We start from the raw sequence: 20,353 nt of genomic DNA, 5'->3' as shown, positions 1-20,353 counted from the left end.
TTCTAGATGTTATTAAGCCACAGATCAAAAAGTCCTAGACTTTTTTTTTTAATTTATTTATTTTTGGCTGCGTTGGGTCTTTGTTGCTGTACGCAGACTTTCTCTAGTTGCGGGGAGCGGGGGCTACTCTTCGTTGCGGTACGCGGGCTTCTCATTGCGGTGGCTTCTCTTGTGGAGCATGGGCTCTAGGGCACGCAGGCTTCAGCAGTTGTGGCACACGGGCTCAGTAGTTGTGGCTCGCGGGCTCTAGAGTGCAGGCTCAGTAGTTGTGGCGCATGGGCTTAGTTGCTCCACGGCATGTGGGATCCTCCCGGACCAGGGCTCAAACCCGTGTCCCCCGCATTGGCAGGCGGATTCTTAACCACTGCGCCACCAGGGAAGTCCCAGTCCTAGACTTTTATACTTATTTTTTTAACTCAAATTTGCTGAATGTCATTGTGTTAAGAGCTAGACAATCTGATTCAATCACATATTTTACCTATATCAAATTTCATATTCCTACATATTTGGTAAACAGTCACACCAGATCTTCCTCTGAGCTTCAGAAAAAAATTTTCATCAAGTGTGGCTGAAAAGGAAGGCTTGCAACCACTACCAACCACCCTACCTGACATCAGTTTATTAGGAGCGCCTAACCTAAAATAAAGATCTGAGAAAGACACTATCAACATTCTCCAAAAAGGACTCTACACAAATCCCACATTATATTAAGTTTCAAAACAAAGTATTTCCAGATCATTATTGTGATATATATTTAAAAGAAAGTTGATAAAAATTTGACAGCTGTCACCAAAAAAATGGCCATCTTAATTTTAAACAGTGAAAACACTAGACTTTTTCCCATGAAAAATCAGGAGCATAACACCACACTTCATGTCATAGTTATTATTCAATACTGACTTGGATATTCTGGACAACACAAGATAAGGAAGTGTGTGTGTGTGTGTGTGTGTGTGTGTGTGTGTGTGTGTTAGAAAGGAGTATAAAATATACTGTTAGATGATAAATTTATAGGTAATATAATTTTCTACTCATAAAATCCCAGAGAATTAAAGAAAAAATAATTAGAACTAATAAAGAGCTCAATGAGATGATTAGCTTAAAAATAAAAAACATACCTTTCCTACATACCTTCAATAACTAGACAAAAAGTGGGATTTCTATCAATTATGGATAAATGAAAATAAACATTTTAATTTAATAAAGTTATATCTTTTTAGGCTCCGGACGCACAGGCTCAGCGTCCATGGCTCACGGGCCTAGCCGCTTCGTGGCATGTGGGATCTTCCCGGACCTGGGCATGAACCCGTATCTCCTGCATCGGCAGGCAGACTCTCAACCACTGCACCACCAGGGAAGCCCTAAAGTTATATCTTTGATGAAACTCTTTAAAACATTTGAACTTCAACCATAGTATATATGAAGAGAAGTTACCAAGTGCCATGAAGATTGAACTAAGATAAGAGAAAATGCTGAGATAGGATTCCTGCCAGTGGAGACCTTGGGAAAAGCTGGTAGATTGGAGTTTTCCAGAGTAGTGCTTCACACTGAGATATAAAACCAAAGGTCCCTTGTTTGGAACAAAAACATCGAGGTACATAGGCTAAATCAGGCAGCGTTTTCCTGTAAACCCATTTGTCAGCGCAAAATAGGAGAGAAAGCAGGACTGAATGTGATAGTGAGCAGAGGCACCATTGTTTCAAGAGTGAACCTAAGGATACAGTAAAGTTAAGAGAAAACTCTAGATGACAAATTGCTCTGCAGCTGCCAGTTCTCATTAGTTGGAGGTATGTAAAAGCTAAGGTACACACAAACTCCTCTAACAAACGGTAAACAAGGAAATGATCACGTTAGTCCAGAGCACTGCTGGCCCATCCATTTACACTTTCCACCTGCAGATAGCTGGTCCTAAAGGAACTCCTCTCAAAGATAAATAGTAATCAAAAAAGAGCCAACATAGGATCTACATAAATATTACAAGAAGGAATAAGAAAATAAATATGAAAAATAACAGATGAGAACACACGGGTCTCTGGAACTTTCCTGGTGGTCCAGTGGTTAAGACTCCATGCTTCCACTGCAGGGGGCACAGGTTCGATCCCTGGTCAGGGAACTAAGATCCCACATACGGCATGGCCCGGCCAAAACAAAAACCAAAAAACAGAAAAAGCCCACAGTTCTCTAGAGGTCTCTAGTTAGAAGATTTATGAAACAATTTTAAAGCGTCTCAGAGAATTAAGAACTCAAAACAAAGATACAGAATTTCAAAATGAAAAGGCCACAAAAGACCATGAAAACTGAGCTGATGCAATTCATGAAATAAATGGAAGAGAAATATAAAATCAGAAATAACAGAATATAATAACAGAAATTAAAGCCACATTGGAAACAGTAAAAAAGTGAACAGGCTCTGCTTGGTACATAGTCAAGAACAAGAAGAAACATTTGAGAAGGCTGAGAAAAATAAACAGAAAGAACAAACTTCCCGTTTCAGCTCCAACATGTAAAGAGCTTAGAATTTATCACTCCTTTCCTTATAATAACAACAAGAAAAGCTGGATACATGACTTTTCCTGAACCCATCAGAGAACTGAGTTTACAGGGAAAACCTCCGCCCTGAAATCTGGAGAAACAAGCAAATCCGGAGAGTCACAGCCAAGATCTGCTTCCATGGAGCAGAAGTCACTAGAGCCAGAGGCTGGTAGGGAACACTTAAATGGAAATTTTGACAAATTGCTGAAGGCTGAGTTGTGGACCATCTTCAGAGTGAGAAACTCCTGGAGGGCACAGTTGGGGCCCCCTACACCCAATTTTACGGGCTTTACTTTCAGGAACCCCACTAGGTTCTCAAAGCGAACATCCAAGAAACATTCCCTTGTGGCTCTGTCAGGGAGAGAGGAAGAGTACTCCTTCTGAGATATGCCCAAAGGCTTCTCCTTTCTTCTTTTAAAAAAGCAATTGTATGTAACAATATGTATAAATGTATTGCTGGGCCTATAATATTTAGAAATGAAACAACTTTGCCAATTACAGTACAAAGGAGGTGGATAGAAGAACAGCTGTATTAGATAAGGAAAGGACAACAGATGGTAATTCTGATCCACATCAACAAATGAACAGAACCAGAAATGGCAAATAAGAAACACTATAGGGCTTCCCTGGTGGCGCAGTGGTTGAGAGTCCGCCTGCCAATGCAGGGGACACGGGTTCGTGCCCCGGTCTGGGTGGATCCCACATGCCGCGAAGCGGCTGGGCCCGTGAGCCATGGCTGCTGAGCCTGTGTGTCCGGAGCCTGTGCTCCGCAGCGGGAGAGGCTACAACAGTGAGAGGCCTGCGTACAAAAAAAAAAAAAAAAAGAAAGAAACACTATAAATATATAATTGCTTTCCTTTTTTCTCTCAGCATCTTTAAAAGATATAAAATTATATAATGTAATAATTATAACAATGTACTTTTGGGTTTGTAATATATAGAGATATATATTGGTTTCCTGCAGCTGCTGCAAAAAAATTACCACACATTGGGTGGCTTAAGACAGTTTTTCTCACAGTTCTGGAGGGGAGAAATCCAAACTCAAGGTGTTTGGGGGCTGTACTGGAGGCTTCTGGAGGCTCTAGTGGAGATTCCATTCCCTGCCTCATACAGCTTTTGGTGGCTATTTGCATTGCTCCAATCTCTGCTTCTATCTTCACATGGCCTTCCCTCTGTGTCTGTGTCTTCCCTTATTCTATCTTTTATAAAAAAAACTTCTCATTGGAATTAGTGCCCACCTGGAAAATCCAGGATGAACTCATCTGAAGATCCTTAACTTAATTACATCTTCAAAGTCCTTTTTTTCCTAATAGGTCACTTTCATAGGTTCTAGGGGTTAGGAAGTGGACATATCGTTTTGGAGGCCACAGTTCAACCCACTATAAGATGTAATAGCTATAATAATAATAAAGCAAAAAGGGTGGAAGAAAAAGAGCTATATAGGAGTAATATCTTTCTGTCTTAATAGAATTAAGTTAATATAAATCTGGAGATACTGTTAAGTTATAACGTATATAGTAAATTCTAGAGAAACCACGGAGAAAATAACTCAAAAATACAGTTTAAAAAAAATACAGTTTAAAATTCATTGAAGGGGGCTTCCCTGGTGGTGCAGTGGTTAAGAATTCGCCTGCCAATGCAGGGGACACGGGTTCGAGCCCTGGTCCGGGAAGATCCCACATGCCGCGGAGCAACTAAGCCCGTGCACCACAACTACTGAGCTGTGCTCTAGAGCCCGCGAGCCCCAACCACTGAAGCCCACGCGCCTAGAGCCCATGCTCCACAGCATGAGAAGCCACTGCAATGAGAAGCCCGCGCACCACAACAAAGAGCAGCCCCAGCTCACTGCAACTAGAGAAAGCCTGTGTGCAGAAACGAAGACCCAATGCTGCCAAAATAAATAAACAAATAAATAATTTTTTAAAGATGAAAATATTAAGGAATAAATTTAACAAAAGAAATATAAAATGCATACTCTGAGACTATAAAACATTGTTGAACGGAATTAAAGAAAATGTAAATAAATGGGGGGAAAATCCCATGCTCATGAAGATAGTATAATTTCATACTGTTAAAATGGCAATACTCCCCCAAGTGATCTACAGAGTCAACAAATTCCCTGTCAAAAGTAAGCTGGCTTTTTGCAGAAATTGACAAACTGATCCTAAAATTCATAAGAAAATGCAAGAACACCCAGAACAGCCAAAACAATATTGATAAAAAAGAACAAAGTTGGAGCACTAATGATTCTTGATTTAAAACCTAGGTACAAAGTTACAATAATCAAGAGAATGTGGTAGTGGGATAAGGATAGACATATAGATCAATGGAATATAATTGAGAATCCAGAAATAAATTCCCATATTTATTCATCAGTTGATTTTCAACAATGGTTCCCAAACACTTCAATGGGAAAAGAATAATTCTTTTTCAATAAGTGATGTCAAGACAACTGAATATCCACTTGCAAAGGAATGAAGTTGGACCACTACATCATATTATATACAAAAATTAACTCAAAATGGATCAAATGACACCAGCAAGATGTCAGAATAGAAAGTTCCAGCCCTAATTGTCCCACAAAAATACCAATGCGTAATGATATGTGTAATAAAATACCCTTGCAAAAATTCCATAATCAAGAAGTTGAGAGTACCTAAGTGAGCATAAAGCTGAAACAGCTGTATTGAAACAAATAAGAATAATTTTACTTTACTCACATCAGCCCCTCCCCCAAGCTGGCACAGCTCAGCACCAGGAAAAAACACCCTGGTTCACTACTCCACCTTCAAGGGGAAAGAGAAGAGTAGGGCATGTGTCCAATGTTTCAGCTTCTTGGAGGGCTGCCTGGGGGACTAGTTTTTATATTGCCTCACTCAGAGAACTGATGGAACTGGTGTAGTTTGGATGACTGAGAGCCCTGAAGAACAAAAAATAGCAAGGGGGCAGCTAGCTCCCTTGGGAAGGAGAAAGAAGAGTGTGAATCCAGCCTTTCAGGTTTTTGGAGGGCTGCTCAAGGAACTGGTATCTTTCTCACCTGACTTGGAACTGTCAGGGAACCAAGATACTTTAGATGCCTAGTGGCCACTGAGAACAAGGGAGAACAGCTTGCTGCTATAGAACCAGAAAATTGAAATGTGACAGAAAGACAGTAGAAGGAGCAAGAGAGATCATTTTAAAGTATCTGATCAAGAGATGCAAAAAGAAAAAATAGTGAAAAGGAATGAAGAAAGACTATGGGACTTAAGGGACACCATTAAAAGAAATAATCACTGGAGTTTCAGAAGAAGAGAGAGAGAGAAATGGGTACAAAGCTTATATAAATAGTGATGAGAACTTCCCAAACCTGGGAAGGGATTTGGACATCCAAGTTCATGAAGCCAATAGGTCACCCCAAATTTTCAATGCAAAACCATCTTCTTCAAGACAAATTATAATAAAATTGTATAAAATCAAAGATGAAAAGAGAATTTTTAAAGCAACAAGAGAAAAAAGTTTATATTAAACAAGACAACCCCTATAAGGCTATCAGCAGATTTCTCAGCAGGAGAAATACGCCAGGAGAGAGTGGGATGATATATTCAAAGAGCTGAAAGAAAATAAATGCCAACCGTGGACACTTTTCTCAGCAAAGTTGACCTTCAGAAATGAAGGTAAGGACTTCCCTGGTGATGTAGTGGTTAAGAATCCACCTGCCAATGCAGGGGACACGGGTTCGAGCCCTGGTCCGGGAAGATCCCACATGTCGCGGAGCAACTAAGCCTGTGCGCCACAACTACTGAGCCTGCATTCTAGAGCTTGTGTGCCACAACTACTGAAGCCTGCATGCCTAGAGACTGTGCTCCACAACAAGAGAAGCCACTGCAGTGAGAAGTCTGTACACTGCAAGGAAGAGTAGCCCTGCTGACCGCAACTAGAGAAAGCCCACGCACAGCAATGAAAACCCAAAACAGCCAGAACTAAATAAATTAATTAATTTAAAAAAGAAAAAGAAATAGAGGTGAGATAAAGACTTTCCCAAACAAAAGCTGAGGGAGTTCATCACCATTAGATGTGCCTTACAAGAAATGCTGAAAGGAGTTCTTCAAGCTGAAATGAAAGGCTATTAACTGGTAACATGAAAACATATGAAAATACACAATACACTCATAAAGGTAAGTATATAGTCAGATTCAGAATAATCTAATACTGTAATATGATGGCATAATAACCACTTAACTCTAGTGTAAGGGTTAAAAAACAAAAGTGTAAAAAATAGATATAGATAAAAAAATAGATATAGCTATAATAATTTGCTAAGAGATACACAATATAAAAAGATGTCAAGGACTTCCCTGGTGAGGCAGTGGTTAAGAATCTGCCTGCCAGTGCAGGGGACACGGGTTCGAGCCCTGGTCCGGGAAGATCCCACATGCCGCAGAGCAACTAAGCCCATGTGCCACAACTACTGAGCCTGCACTCTAGATCCTGCGAGCCACTACTACTGAGCCCGCATGCCACAACTACTGAAGCCCACACACCTAGAGCCTGTGCTCCACAACAAGAGAAGCTACCGCAATGAGAAGTCCATGCACCACAACCAAGAGTAGCCCCCACTCGCTGCAACTAGAGAAAGCCTGTGCGCAGCAACCAAGACCCAACACAGACAAAAATAAATAAATAAATAAATTTATTTTTTTAAAAGATGTCAATTATGGTAACAAAAACAAAAAATAAAGTAAGGGAAGAAGGCTTCCCTGGTGGCCCAGTGATTAAGAATCCTCCTGCCGATTCAGGGGACATGGGTTTGAGCCCTGGTCCGGGAAGATCCCACATGCCGTGGAGCAACTAAGCCCATGCACCACAACTACTGAGCCTGCACTATAGAGCCCATGAGCCACAACTACTGAGCCTGCGTGCCACACTACTGAAGCCTGCGTGCCTAGAGCCTGTGCTCCGCAACAAGAGAAGCCACCACAGTGAGAAGCCCACGCACTGCAACGAAGAGTAGCCCCTGCTCACCTCAACTAGAGAAAAGCCCGCGTGCGGCAACAAAGACCCAATGCAGTAAAAAAAAAAAGGATAAATAAAATAAATTTTAAAAAATAAATAAAAACAAAGTAAGGGGAGAGTAGAAGAGTAGAGTTTTTGTATGTAATAAAAGTTATCAGCTTGAAATAGGCTGTTATAGCTATAAGGCATTTCAAGTAAGCCACAGGGTAACCACAAAATAAACAAACAAAAAACTATAGTACATATGTACACACAAGATAAAGAAAAGGGAATCACAGTATACCCCAATGGAAAATCATCAGTTCACAAAAGAAGATAGCAAGAGAGGAGGAAAAGAACAAAGGAACTACAAAACAACCAGAAAACGATGAACAAGATGGCAATAGTAAGTTGCCTATCAATTATTACTTTAAATGTAAGTGAAATAAATTGTCCAATCAAAAGGCATAGAATGGTTGAATAGGTTTAAAAAAAAAAAGAAAAAGAAAAAACCAGCTACATGTTGCCTCCAAGACATTCACTCTCAAAATGAAGATATGGAAAAAAGACACTCCATGCAAATGGAAACCAAAAGAGAGAGCAGAGGTATCAATACTTCTATCAGACAAAATCGACTGTAAGTCGATTAAGTAGAAAACTGTAACAAGAGACAAAGAAAGCCATTAATAGTGATAAAGTGGTCAATTCATCAAAAGGATATAATAATTGTAAATAAATATGCACCTAACATCAGAGTACATAAATATATAAAACAAATACTAACAGATCTGAAGGAACTAACAGACAACATTACAATATCCACTTTCATCAATGAATAGATCATCCAGAAAGAAAACCAATGAGGAAACATTGAACTTGAACTATACTTTACACCCAATGTACCTAACGGATATACACAGAACATTTCATCCAAGGGCAGCAGAATATACATTCTTCTCAAGCACACATGGAACATTCTCCAGGATAGATCAGATATTAGGTTCAAAACAAGTGTAAGCAAATTTTAAAAGACTGAAATAATATGAAGTATCTTTTCCAACCACAGTGGTCTAATATGTGGAAATTAACACACTCTTGGAAACCAATGGGTCAAAGATGAAATCAATGGGAAATTCAAAAATATCTTGAAACAAGTGAAAATGAAAACACAACATATCAAAACCTATGAGGTGAAGCAAAAGCAGTGCTAAGAAGGAGGTTTATAGCAATAAATGCCTACATTAAGAAAAAATGACCTAACTTATGTGGAATCTAACAAACAAACTCATAGATACGGAAAACAAATTGGTAGTTGCCAGATGCAAGGGGTGGAGGGTGGGTGAAATGGGTGAAGGTGGTCAAGAGAAAAAATGACAGTTATAAAATAAATAAGCCCTGGTGATGTAATAATGTACAGCATGACTATAGGTGACTATAGTTAATAATGCTGTATTATATATTTGAAAGTTGCTAAAGAATAGATCTTAAAAGTTCTTATTAAAAGAAAAAAATTTTTGTAACTATGTATACTGATGAACGTTAAGTAGATTTATTGTGGTGATCATTTCACAATATATACAAATATTGAATCATTAGGTTGTACATCTAAAACTAATATAGTATTATATGTAAATTATATTTTTTAAATTAAATTTAAAAACAAATGTTTGTTAAATGAATTTAATTAATGAATGTTCAATCTAAAAGGAAGACCTTCCTAACTAAACCTAGAGACCTTAAAATCCATAACAGAAAAACAGAGAAATTTTTAAACACTTTTATATGGCAAGATATACCCTAAACAAATCAATATATAGGAGGAAAAATATTTGTGGTATAGATGGAAGATAAAAGCTAATTATTTGGGACTTCCACAGCCAAAAATAAAAAGATAAATAAATTAATTAATTTTTAAAAAATGATACATCCGGAGTGTGGAGTACTACACAGCTATTAAAAGTGCCAGATTTGTAGGGATTTCCACGAGGTATTGGTGACTGAGAAATGTAAAATGCATTATCTCTTCTAATAAATTATCCAAAAGAAACAATAACAAAAACCCCCACCAGGTATATGCATGTGAATGAATAATTAACTGAACATAAAAATGTTAAAGGAATCATATTGGTTATCAGACAGGGGAACAGTGATGTGTCTAGAGGAAAATGAGGAGGGAGCAAACAAAAAAAGATTTTTTAAAAAGAAAGAAATATGCACCTTTAAAAAGATGTTATGTTAAAAGTTATGGCACTGTTCAAAACAAAACCTGTATGTGGGTAGAGGAATAAATTTTAAAAATAAAGAGATTTTAAAGTGTTTAATTATGGTTAGCCTCATTAAAGCAAAAGTTTTCTAAATGCTCAAGTACTCACAATGTGGAGTTTCTTGAAAATGCTTATGTAGGTAATAAATACTTTAAAACTATTAAGAATACAACAAAAACAAATTATTAACATTATGAACAATATTATGGCTTTTGCCTTAAGATTTCAATCTGAAGAATTATGAAACTAATGATCTCAGTAATACTCATGAAATACCATAATGATGAGCAAAATTAAAGAACGATCTTAAAATTGAGATTGAAGAATCTTAAATAGAAAACGGTGAGGAGGGCTAAAACAGTAAGAAAATTTCAAATACGACCTCACCTCTTTCAACTGTTCTGAATCTGGTTCTATTTCACCTGTTACCTCTGCAGAACTCAGACAAGGAGGAAGGCTGGGGCTGAAGGCCATGAGGTCGGCCTTGGGCGGCCCCTCCCCAGAGCACACCCTCTGCCGCCTCTGCTGCGAGTAAGACCAGCTCCCCACCGCGCTGGAGTACACAAGCGTGGGCTTCCCGGGCCCGCACGCGCCCTCGCTGGGCGGCGCCGAGCACCGCAGCGCCGTGTACAGCAGCAGCGTGAGCACCAACAGGCTGGACACCGCGCAGATGGCGATGATCAGGTACACGTTCACATCCACTAACGCCGTCTCCGCTCCAGCGGCGCCGGTCGACGCCCGCATAGAGGCCTTGGGCGCCTGGCCTCTGTCCTCCAGCGACAGCAGCACGGTGGCCGTGGCCGTCAGCGCCGGCTCGCCGTGGTCCTTCACCAGCACCAGCAGGCGCTGGCGTGGCGCTTCCGCCTCGTCCAGGGCGCGCGTCGTGCTGATCTCGCCCGTGTACAGCCCCACGCGGAACGGGCTGCGCGCGCCACCCGCCGCCGGCTGCAGCTCGTACGACAGCCACGCGTTGTAGCCCGAGTCCGCGTCCACCGCGCGCACCTTCGCCACCACGTGGCCCGCGCCCACCGACCGCGCCACCAGCTGGCTCAGTGCGCCCGCCCCGCCGCCCGGCCCGGGCAGCAGCAGCGCGGGCGCGTTGTCATTCTCGTCCAGCACGAACACCTGCAGCGTCACGTTGCTGCCCAGAGGCGGCACGCCCGCGTCGCGCGCGCTCACCTGGAACTGCAGCAGCTCCAGCTCCTCGTGGTCCAGCGGCTGCAGCGCGTACACCTTGCCGCTCTCCGCGTGCACTGACACGTAGCTCGACAACGCTCGCTCGCCCACCCGCCGCTCCACCAGCGAGTAGGACACCAGCGCATTCTCCTGAGCGTCCGCGTCCCGAGCGGACACCGTGAAGATGTGGCAGCCGGGCGGGTTGTTCTCCTTCACCAACACCGTGTACTCGGGGTGCGCGAACGCGGGCGCGTTGTCGTTCACGTCGGCCACCTCCACGGACACGGTGGCTGTTACCGACAGGGAAGGCGAGCCCGCGTCCCGCACTGTCACTACCACCTCATAGTTCGCCACGCTCTCGCGGTCCAACGCGCTGTCAAGCACTAGTGAATAGTAATTCTTGAAGGTGGACACCAGCTTGAAGGGGCTGTGGGGCATCAGGGAGCAGGTCACCTGCCCGTTGGCGCCGGAGTCGCGGTCGGACACGCTGACCAAGGCGATGACAGTGCCCACCTGAGCGTCCTCTCGCACCGGAAGAGCCAAAGAAGTGACGGTAACTTCTGGGGCGTTATCATTTATATCTACTATTTCCACCAAAATGGTACAATGACCCGCCATTGGAATATTCCCCTTGTCAATTGCTTCCACGGATATTTCATACAATTTCTTTTCTTCGAAATCCAATTTACCTTTTGTCCGAATTTCTCCGCTGCTGGGATTTATGGAAAACGCATATAATACTGTAGGCGATACAGGTCTTCTAAATGAGTAGATTATGTCTGCATTTGTACCATCATCAGAGTCTGTGGCATTTAGTTTGATCACTAATGTTCCATTAACTGCATTCTCTAACATTCTCACTTTATAAATTAAGTGGTCAAATTCTGGGGCGTTATCATTCACATCCAGGATTGTAATCCGCAGCTGAACTGTGCCGGTCAGCTCGGGTTTGCCTCCATCACTAGCTGTCAATAATAAACTATGTTCCTGAATTTCCTCTCTGTCCAATGATTTCCTTAACACAAGTGATAACGAAGACGTTTGTTCACGGTTGTTTTGTGTGTCCAAAGTGAAATAATCGTTGGGATAGACTCGGTAGGTCAAGGCGGAGTTTACTCCAATATCTGCATCAGATGCGCCATCTAGTGGGAACCGAGTTTCCGGAGGTCTAGATTCAGCAATGATTATTCTTTTTTCACTTTCAGGGAACACAGGCGGGTTGTCGTTAATATCTGTAACTTCCACCTCCACATGAAACACCTGCAGCGGCCTATCCACGATAACCTCCAGGTGGATGCTGCACTCCGCGCTCTGCCCGCACAGCTCCTCCCGGTCGATCCGAGAATTCACAAACAAAATGCCATTCTGCAGATTTACCTCCAGAAGGTCCCCGCGGCCTTTGGACGCCACCCGGAACAGGCGCGGCACCAGCTCCTCCAGCTCCAGCCCCAGGTCCTGGGCGATGCGGCCCACGAAGGTGCCGTGTTTGGCCTCCTCCGGAACCGAGTAGTGGACCTGGCCGCTCCCCGCCTCCCATGCTGCGAGGAGCAGAAGCGAGAGAAGCAAAAGCCGAGCTCCTGGGCCTCCTCTCCAGGAAGACAGCATGGTACACTCAAAAGCCTTCAGAGATATCTGAAGTGTATAAACTACCTTACCTCAAATGCCTCTCAAGGTCTAATTTTACGGGCTTCTATTGCGGGAGAATTCACTAGAGGTTTTCCACTATCTGCCAAATTTTCTGCGGGGAGGAAAGAGGGGAGGCGCTTTCTTCGAGGAATTGTTCTCAGTGAAGAGCGACACCATGCGCATGAATGTGTAAGTGTAAAAATGACTCGGTCCATATTTTCGGTTGATGTAGGGTGTTTTTTTTTCTTGCATTTCGTGACATTTTTCATTGCAAATACGTAATGGAAGATTAAATGTTTTTCTTTCCAGCAACAGTAAATCACTATATTCTGCTCAGCACTGGATGCTAGTTGAAATTGGTTGATGAGTTCCATCTTTCCACAAGTACATTTTCGCATGTGTAAAACGTGGTGCAGAATTTGTAAAAACAAGTAATATTCTACATTTGCTTTTAGAACTCAGACTCTAGTTCTGCACAGCTTTGTAGATTTGGGTAGGAATGTCCTTTTCCTGTAATATTTTTGAGACCTATTCACACAACTCCCTTGACTCAAAATGGAAACATAACGAATCACATAAGAATAAAACAGATGAATGTGGAAATTCGGTAACTGATATACAAGATTTTAAATAAACACAATATTTATAAATTCCCCCAAATATGACTGTGAAATTTGGATAAAATATTTGTATTCGAAGGAAATGTCCATCAATGTGCGTATGAGTTTGTATGTGCGTGTGTGTGTACATAAACACACAATGTAGACCATTTAGATATAACGATTCTTTAAAGTTCTGGATTCTCTTTGTATAAAACATGCCAAGAACTAGTATATTATGTATTTGCTAGAAATGAAATTACTACCAATAGGTTAAATTTCCCTCTTCTCTCTCCGTATCTTACACCATCACTGGAGAAAGTCCTACTATCATTTAAACTGACTGATTTTCCAAGTAACAACAGGTAGATACAGATGGTAACACATCTCTAGCAAGGAAGAAAGGAAGGGGCTCTTACTTTTATCTAATACCGTACCTATCTTTACCAAGTTACCAAGATCCAGGCCAAATAGGGCTAGGAAAGAAAGAACATAGCCCCAATAATTCTCTTGCCTGTTTTATGCACAACTCTGCAGGAAATAAGAGTTGGGTTCATTTCTGAATCTTTGCTCCCCTCTGAAAATGTGAGTAGAGCATTTGGTATTCTCTCACCCTTATCCTCCTCATTGCTCCATTACTTTTATTAACATACCTTTACTCTTATAATGGGAATCGTTTTTTGGTTCTAATTGTTCTTGTCTATCAGGCCCTACCTGTCTCATTTATCTGTCTCATTTATCTCTCCACCTAACCTAGACTACACAGTCAACCATTTAAAACATGCCCTTCCAGACACCCTAAAGGCACACACCTACTTATAGCACCCCTCTAACATTTTCTTTAGCTTCCAACACACAGCCTAACTATCCATTTTCTCCATTCCTTCTACTGAGCTTCTCAGTGTGTTAGTCACTTAACCAGGATTACTATATTCTCTACAAGTTTACTCTCACCTTTACCTCACTTGAGCCCTCAAGTGAATTCATAATTCCCGCCTACAGAGATTCTTCCGTATTTTCTTCTCTCTTCTCAAATTCCCAGTCTCATTCCCACAACCTGTTTCTCAGATGATTTACCCAGAGATAAAAGTCATCAAATATGAACTCAATGGCTCTCTTCTTATGTCAACATTTTTCTTTATATTCTCTATTACTCATTCCCTACTAAGGAAAAATCCCCCCACTTTTATGGCCAACCCTATGCTCTTATTTTTTTCCCTATTCTATTCTCTTTCATATTTTCCATCTTCATCTTCATTCTTTCTCTGCCTGTCTCATCTTCAGTATCTCCCTCTTTACTTGCTTCTTTCCCTCTCACTAAAAGACACTATGGAAAGGCTTTGTGTGGAAGAAAGTTACAAGATGTAAAATGCACTTTAGAAGATTCACCTGATAATTGTGTCAGAGCAGTAGTACACCATAATGAGTTGATGATCCTTCAAAACTGAGTTTGAGCCACTTTGCACAGTCTATGTGGCTTAAGTTTCAGACTTCTTAAAGTAAAATTCCGATGATAGATATTGTACCTGCACCATAAGAGTGATATGATAATTAAATAAGATAATACAATTAAAGATCCTAGAACAGGTCCTGGAAAATAATAGGGGACCAATAAGTACTCTTATGTTTTATTGAATCAAAGAAATGTTATTAATTGTAAGATGCACCATTACGTGTGTGCTACCAAGAAAAAAAGGCAAGTAAATTATTGTAAACCATCAATTATAAGGTGTATACTGGGGCTTCCCTGGTGGCACAGTGGTTAAGAGTTCGCCTGCCGATGCAGGAGACGCGGGTTCGTGCCCCGGTCCGGGAGGATCCCACATGCCGTGGAGCGGCTGGGCCCGTGAGCCATGGCTGCTGAGCCTGTGCGTCCGGAGCCTGTGCTCCACAACGGGAGAGGCCACAACAGTGAGAGGCCCACGTACCGCAAAAAAAAAAAAAAAAAAAAAAAGGTGTATCCTGCTTTAGATGGATATTATAATATTTTAATGTTATTATATTTATGTAAATAAGAACAATACTGTAGCCAATCCCAATTGAAAGAAAGAAGGTACTCCATGGGAATAACATAAAATTATTCATCTTAGCAATAATAACATAATTTTTATTATTGTTATAATACTCAAAAGGAGATTTACTGGAATTAGATTGGTGGGCAACAAGGCTATTTTACAAGCCTATGCACATAAAGAGCAGTAAAGGAATCCAGTTAATGATATCTGGGAACTCTCTGCACTAAGCTTGCAAGTTTTCTTTAATCATGAAATTAAGTACAAATTAAAAATAAATTTGAGTTATCAGAACCTAGACAGTTTTTACTCAAACGTACTTATAGCTTTCAAGGCGAACCATTCATAGATAATATGAAAAATTATAGAATAAGAAAAATTTTTAATGTGGAGATCCATGGCTTCCATTTCATCTTTATCCCATTATTTAATATTACTTGAAAAGTTGGGCTAATACACGAAAAGTTCAAAATGACTAATATACTTGAAAGATATCAAGGACTTACTTCACTAGAAGGACTTAAACAATCTTCTCCTGACGGTTGAAGACAGGGGCTGAAGGCCATGAGATCTGCCTTGGGCGGCCCCTCCCCAGAGCACACCCGCTGCCGCCTCTGCTGCGAGTAAGACCAGCTCCCCACCGCGCTGGAGTACACAAGCGTGGGCTTCCCGGGCCCGCACGCGCCCTCGCTGGGCGGCGCCGAGCACCGCAGCGCCGTGTACAGCAGCAGCGTGAGCACCAACAGGCTGGACACCGCGCAGATGGCGATGATCAGGTACACGTTCACATCCACCAGAGCGGCCTCCGCGCCAGCGGCGCCCGTCGACGCCCGCATAGAGGCCTTGGGCGCTTGGCCGCTGTCCTCCAGCGACAGCAGCACGGTGGCCGTGGCCGTCAGCGCCGGCTCGCCGTGGTCCTTCACCAGCACCAGCAGGCGATGGCGCGGCGCGTCCGCCTCGTCCAGGGCGCGCGTCGTGCTGATCTCGCCTGTGTACAGCCCCACGCGGAACGGGCTGTGCGCGCCACCCGCCGCCGGCTGCAGCTCGTACGACAGCCACGCGTTGTAGCCCGAGTCCGCGTCCACCGCGCGCACCTTCGCCACCACGTGGCCCGCGCCCACCGACCGCGTCATCAGCTGGCTCAGTGCGCCCGCCCCGCCGCCCGGCCCGGGCAGCAGCAGCGCGGGCGCGTTGTCGTTCTCGTCCAGCACGAACACCTGCAGCGTCACGTTGCTGCCCAGAGGCGGCACGCCCGCGTCGTGCGCGCTCACCTGGAACTGCAGCAGCTCCAGCTCCTCGTGGTCCAGCGGCTGCAGCGCGTACACCTTGCCGCTCTCCGCGTGCACCGACACGTAGCTCGACAGCGCTCGCTCGCCCACCCGCCGCTCCACCAGCGAGTAGGACACCAGCGCGTTCTCCTGCGCGTCCGCGTCCCGCGCCGACACCGTGAAGATGTGGCAGCCGGGCGGGTTGTTCTCCTTCACGAACACCGTGTACTCGGGCTGCGCGAACGCGGGCGCGTTGTCGTTCACGTCGGCCACCTCCACGGACACGCTGGCTGTGGCCGACAAGGAAGGCGAGCCCGCGTCCCGGGCTGTCACTACCACCTCATAGTTCGCCATATTCTCGCGATCCAAGGCGCTGTCAAGCACCAGCGAATAGTAATTCTTGAAGGTGGACACCAGCTTGAAGGGGACCTGGGGTGTTAGTGAGCAGGTCACCTGCCCGTTGGCGCCGGAGTCGCGGTCGGACACGCTGATCAAGGCGATGACGGTGCCCACCTGAGCGTCCTCTCGCACTGGGAGCGAGAGCGAAGTGATCATTACCTCGGGGGTATTGTCATTCAGGTCCAGAACTTCCACCAGGACCGTGCAGTGACCTGCCATAGAAGGAATCCCTTTATCAATAGCGTTAACCTGAATTTCATACTCATTATTCTCTTCAAAATCCAGTTTACCATAAATCCTAATTTCACCTGTTTCTGCATTTATTGAAAACATACATTTCTCACTCACTGGCAGAATCATTCTGATTCCATAGGAAATTTCTCTATTTGGTCCTTCGTCTAGATCAGAAGCGTTTAGTTGAATCACTCTGGTGTTGTTTGGGATATTTTCAAACAGCACTACTTTATAGCCAGGCGTATCAAACTCAGGAGCGTTGTCATTAACATCCAGGATGGTTATTTGAATCTGAACAGATCCTGTTAGTTCGGGTTTACCGCCATCCAGAGCGGTCAGCAATATATTAAGTTCTGGCATTTCTTCTCTATCCAATGACTTCCGAAGAATGAGTTCAGGCAATATACTTTTATCGGTTTTCGTTATTACTTTAAGAGTAAAATACTCATTTAGACTTAACCTGTAGGTCACAAGAGAGTTTAGGCCGATATCCGCATCGGAAGCGCCCTCTAGAGGAAAACGAGAGTCCAGAGGAGCAGATTCAGAAATAAGTACCTTTTGTTCTCCTCTGAACACCGGCGGGTTATCATTAATGTCCTTCACCTCCACCTCCACATGGAACACCTGCAGCGGCCGGTCCACGATCACCTCCAGGTGGATGCTGCACTCCGCGCTCCGCCCGCACATCTCCTCCCGGTCGATCCGAGAATTCACAAACAAAATGCCATTCTGCAGATTTACCTCCAGAAGGTCCCCGCGGCCTTTGGACGCCACCCGGAACAGGCGCGGCACCAGCTCCGTCAGCTCCAGCCCCAGGTCCTGGGCGATGCGGCCCACGAAGGTGCCGTGTTTGGCTTCCTCAGAGACCGAATAATGGACCGGGCTGCTCCCTGTCTCCCAGGCTGCGAGGAGCAGAAGCGAGAGCAGCAGGCGCCGAGCTTCGAAGCCTCCTCGCCAGGAAAACTCCATTACAGACAAAGAGATCTCTGAGGTGAGACTGTCAGTTTTAAGAGATAGCTCGCCTGCCAACATTTATGACCAGTCTCCCCTTCTGTAAGTATATATTTAGTAAAATTTACCCAGCATTCCTGTCAGTATGGAGTCGATTATTCTGTGGATGGTTGAAATCTGGGCGTGGAGAAAAAGTTTTCCCTTTTCACCTTTTGAGTGTACAGCGACATCATGTGACTGATTATGTAAGTACAAGAAAGATCCTGAGGTTCTTTTTGGTTTAGCCACTTTTTGGTTCACTTTAAATCTATTTCGACTTTTTGGATATTTTCATGGATCATTTGTAAATGCCTATTTATTTAATATACATGATATTTGTAACAAAGCACAATAATTCTATTATACTTCAGTTTTAAAAATAGTCTGCTTCAAAGTCGATCATAAAATAATCATTGAAATGTGGCATATCAGAAGCTACTCCTTAGCTATCATGGCCAATAAAATAAAGAATAATATACATCACCTCTGCCCTTATATTGCTTACAATTCACATTTGTAATGATTTTCATCCTTCAAAAGCACTTCATTCTAAGACTTTAGGAGAAAGCCAAGAATTCCCTCATCTAGTAAAGGAAAAGAAACAAATATTTCATTCATATAAATTATTTTATTCATAAACCTGGTGAATACTATAATTCATCATAAATATGGAAGATGTTTTCGGTTCCTTGATACTCAAATGTGATTACTTTTCATACAACTGCCCTCATTCACATAATATGTTGAAAAAATGAAGCTTCGGTATGGATTCTGGAATATTTTACTCTAGCAGGAGTAAAGGATTTTCCTGTAAAATGTTGAGTCAAAGCCTCCAAATTTCATAGTATTCTGAAGTGGCAGTAGAGCACTAATATGAAAAAGATCACGTGAGATGTTTTGGAGCCCAATCTCATTGACAAAAGTCAAAAAAATATGAACTTCATAATGACCATTTAGTTTCCATCTAAATCTTTCCTTTCAGGCCAGTTAGTAGTTACACGGAATATGCTTCTCTTCAGAAAATCACAATGGTGACTATGATTCAAGGGAGAATAAAAAGACTTCATAATTTTATTCATTAATTCAAGACCAGCTTTAAGGGAAAACAAAACACAGATAAGATCCCACAGCTAGTTGTGAACAAGTAAATATATTATTTATAAGCTCATTTAAATTCAAATCAAAATCTTTAAACCAATAAGTTATCACCATTCCTTTTACATATAATAAAGGAAACTGAGAAATTAAATCTTTATAGAACCAGAAAATAATAACCAAGAATGGTTCTACAAGTATAAAATAACTTAAATCAACTACCACACTGGCTCTTAATTAATGAAAAACATATTTGAATTTTGATGCTACTGGACTATTTAAATTGTCTATCACCATCAAGCTTCTTCATTTTATATCTTCCATTTTCAAAAATAGTCAATGTACCATAATTGGTAAGCAACCTTATTGTAGTGTGTAGGTAGTCCTCACACACTGTTAGACATAATTAAATTATTAAACAGATAGGAACATCTAAATTTAGCTTAATACTTAAACAACCAAATTACAAAATAGGATGAAATTACAATTTTACATCATAGAATGTAATCCTGAAATTAAAAATAAGTATAAAAGATACTAAATTTGTACCATAGAAATTAATCCACATAATTTGGAATTATCTAAAATGTACATTGATTACTTATGTACTGTGTAAAAGTAATGATTTGCAAAATTTTAACCTTTACTTAAAACATTCCAATTTCACATATATACACTACCAAATGTAAGGCAGATAGCTAGTGGGAAGCAGCTGCATAGCACAGGGAGATCAGCTCCGTGCTTTGTGACGGCCTGGAGGGGTGGGATAGGGAGGGTTGGAGGGAGGGAGACGCAAGAGGGAAGAGATATGGGAACATAAGTATATGTATAACTGATTCACTTTGTTATAAAGCAGAAACTAACACACCATTGTAAAGCAATTATACTCCAATAAAGATGTAAAAAAAATTCCAATTTCATTTTATTAAATTTAAATGACGTTCAGTCATTCCAAGAACTTCATTGGGAAATGGGTTATAAGGTATGTCCTACCTAACATCCACATTTATTTATATTTACAAAATTTCATGAGTGATATGATGGTTTAATCACTTTTGAGTCTGAAATATTTCATATTTTAACCTTGTTGCCTAATTTGGAATAAAGAATGTTTTTAGACAATTAATATTGAGAAACAAAGTTTCATAAACAGAGGTCCAAGAATGAGCTTCAGCATGGGATCCTTG

The 20,353-nt window shown here is 42.2% G+C and overlaps 3 protein-coding genes across 3 annotated transcripts in view; all 3 read right to left on the bottom strand.

Moving 5' to 3' along the window:
* The window catches only part of LOC132517141 (protocadherin alpha-C2), a 105,874-nt gene that overhangs the window by 81,782 nt on the left and 3,739 nt on the right, over nt 1–20,353 (bottom strand). The gene's annotated exons all lie outside the window — the stretch shown is intronic.
* LOC132518363 (protocadherin alpha-13-like) lies at nt 10,208–12,548 on the bottom strand. The gene is given in 2 exon segments (XM_060146335.1): nt 10,208–10,276; nt 10,278–12,548. Coding segments are annotated over 2 exon segments (2,340 nt in total).
* On the bottom strand, nt 15,675–18,050 carry LOC132517900 (protocadherin alpha-12-like). The gene has a single exon (XM_060145937.1). The coding sequence runs from the start codon at nt 18,048–18,050 to the stop codon at nt 15,675–15,677; it is 2,376 nt and encodes a 791-aa protein (XP_060001920.1).

This window comes from Lagenorhynchus albirostris, chromosome 3 (assembly GCF_949774975.1).
Source record: "Lagenorhynchus albirostris chromosome 3, mLagAlb1.1, whole genome shotgun sequence".
NCBI classification, from domain to species: Eukaryota; Metazoa; Chordata; class Mammalia; order Artiodactyla; family Delphinidae; genus Lagenorhynchus; species Lagenorhynchus albirostris.
This window is presented reverse-complemented; position numbering and strand designations above follow the sequence as displayed.

Coding starts and splice junctions, on each gene's coding strand:
- LOC132517900 (XM_060145937.1), bottom strand. CDS start 18,050: ATGGAGTTTTCCTGGCGAGGAGGCTTCGAAGCTCGGCGCCTGCTGCTC.